The 2,167-nt window shown below is 42.3% G+C and overlaps 1 protein-coding gene across 5 annotated transcripts in view; it reads left to right on the plus strand.

The window, feature by feature from the left end:
• LOC107709804 (Bloom syndrome protein homolog) overlaps nucleotides 1–2,167 on the plus strand; it is a 15,389-nt gene that overhangs the window by 10,021 nt on the left and 3,201 nt on the right. For 4 of the 5 annotated variants that reach the window (XM_016514424.1, XM_016514423.1, XM_016514426.1 and 1 more), the window contains 2 exons: nucleotides 1,191–1,392; nucleotides 1,489–1,703. In XM_016514424.1, the coding sequence (XP_016369910.1) occupies nucleotides 1,191–1,392; nucleotides 1,489–1,684 (398 nt within the window). In that variant the 3' untranslated portion in view covers nucleotides 1,685–1,703. The remainder of the gene's footprint in view (nucleotides 1–1,190; nucleotides 1,393–1,488; nucleotides 1,704–2,167) is intronic. The other variant, XM_016514425.1, reaches the window with a different exon arrangement.

The raw sequence follows: 2,167 nt of genomic DNA on the forward strand, positions 1-2,167 counted from the left end.
CACTCTGGAATGGCATTCCTTCTCTGAGGACGTCAGTTTGACGGCTTGGGCAAAATAATAGTTAGTTTGCTATGAGTGAGAGATGAGAGGAGGAGTGCAAAAATAAAACCCCGCCCTCTACTCAATATTCCATTTCAGTTGGAAATGCGCCACCATACTGAAATCCAGTCGGCAGCAACTTCCAGTTCACGCGGATTTTAAAGTAAATATGTCAGCAAACTGTGCTCTTTCAAGGATGTGCATTTTATGCATGGCCAACTGTTTCCGTATTTAAGCAACATTCCATATTAAAGGCAGAGTAAGTGATTTCTGTTAGCCAATGTTGATATTTGAAATCACCAAAACAAACACGCCCCTACCCCAAAAGGGTCTTGCCCCTATTTTGATAGCTCCGCCCCACACATACGTACGCAACCCAGGCAACGATTAGTTCTGTGAAACAAAGCAAAACCAATGTTACACCGTGTCTACACCGGACGCGAGTGGCACGGCGAGACAGAATACTATGGAACTCATTATAACCAGTGATGCGGTCTACACCATAGATATATATACATATCTATGGTCTACACTGGATACGACACGACAAATCCCCGACCGAAAACTGCTGCTGCGTTTTATTCATGACGTATTGACACAAATTTCAAATGATTTTCAATGGTCGTGTAGACACGGTGTTACTCACCTATTGAGAAGAAACAAAGCAACCTCGGCGTCCGATCGCAGGCCTTCCACTCCTTGAGTTCTCTCCAGCGCTGGAAAGCTGATCCGATATTTACACGGGTCCTACTTCTTGCCTTATTGCCTTAAGCCTTCTTTTGTTCCGCAGACGTTGTCCTCTTTTGTTTTTTATCCGCCATCTCTATCTCTCTGTCGCTCGGCTCGCTAATGTCCGTCCTGTGCACTGAACGCTCTCTCCTCCACATCACGGGAAGACACGCCCCTTACTGCTGATTGGCTACAAGTTTGTTTTGCTAGTCAGCCCGAATCAGTTCTAAAAAAATCTGTTTTTGAAAAATTGCTTACCCCACCTTTAATATAATAATAAACCATACTACAGTTGTGATTTGGCTTGCTCTACCTATAAACTTTAAAACGGATCATATTTCAGCTAGCTCAAAACGGCAACCTATAAAGCTCTTGAAATGAAGTAGTTTAAAAGATATAATGTTCTCGCACTTCCTCTGCAGCTGAGGCACAGACAGAGAGTTCAGGATGGATTGACAAAACAAGAGGCCATCAAAACGAGGAAGATGACGATGATGAAGGGGACACCACATCAACCTATTTCAGAAGCACCTCTGGACGAGGAGCAAAGAGAAAGCAAGGGTCTTACTCCAGGAAACCCAAAAGAAGAAAAGGTGCCAGTGGCCAAAACTCCTCCTCTAAAGGGTCAGTATGTTACAGCAGAAGTATTGTTGGATTGTGCTGACTTTCATATCGGCTATATGAATCCAAATTAACTCTCCCTCTCCACCCTTATTGTAGTGGATACAGCAATAACTGGTCTTCATCAAGAGGAGGAGGAGGAAGAGGGGGATACAGGGGTGGTAATCGAAGTGCAGGCAGAGGTTCCAGGCCGGCTCCATCAGTCCCAGCAGTGAAGAGGCCCGGCTTCATGGCTTTGCCCACCCCACAGACTGCTGCTCGTCCATTCCTCAAACCAACATTCTCTCACCTCTAGAATCAGAATACTTCTACTGGTAATGTCAATTAATGTGACTTTGTAAATATTTGTAATTTGTAAAGAGTTCGTATACACTGATTTTTAATAAATATAGTTTTGTGGTGTATATTAGTTTACATTTTTGATTTATATAACATTGAAGCACAAGGGTATATATTTCAAAACAAATTTTGGGGGTTTCAAATCATTTTTATGGAACGATATCGATTCTTAAATCCCAAGAATCGATTATTCTAGCTTAGTTTTCAGTTAATGGACGGAACATTGAAGGGCACTTTCCATCCAATAAATCGCAATAAGCATTGCTTTGGTACTTTTAATATGAAACAAAGTCTCAGATTTCAAATTCTGTCCATTGTATTGCAGTATTCAAACAATAAATGTCGTTTTGGCGCTGTTTAATGTGGAGTGACAGATCGCTGTAGCGCCTCAGTTCAACAGACGCAGCAACGCGTGAACTAATCATCTCCTCCACATTAA

Source organism: Sinocyclocheilus rhinocerous, unplaced genomic scaffold (assembly GCF_001515625.1).
Source record: "Sinocyclocheilus rhinocerous isolate Xijiao unplaced genomic scaffold, SAMN03320098_v1.1 scaffold1258, whole genome shotgun sequence".
Lineage (NCBI taxonomy): Eukaryota > Metazoa > Chordata > Actinopteri > Cypriniformes > Cyprinidae > Sinocyclocheilus > Sinocyclocheilus rhinocerous.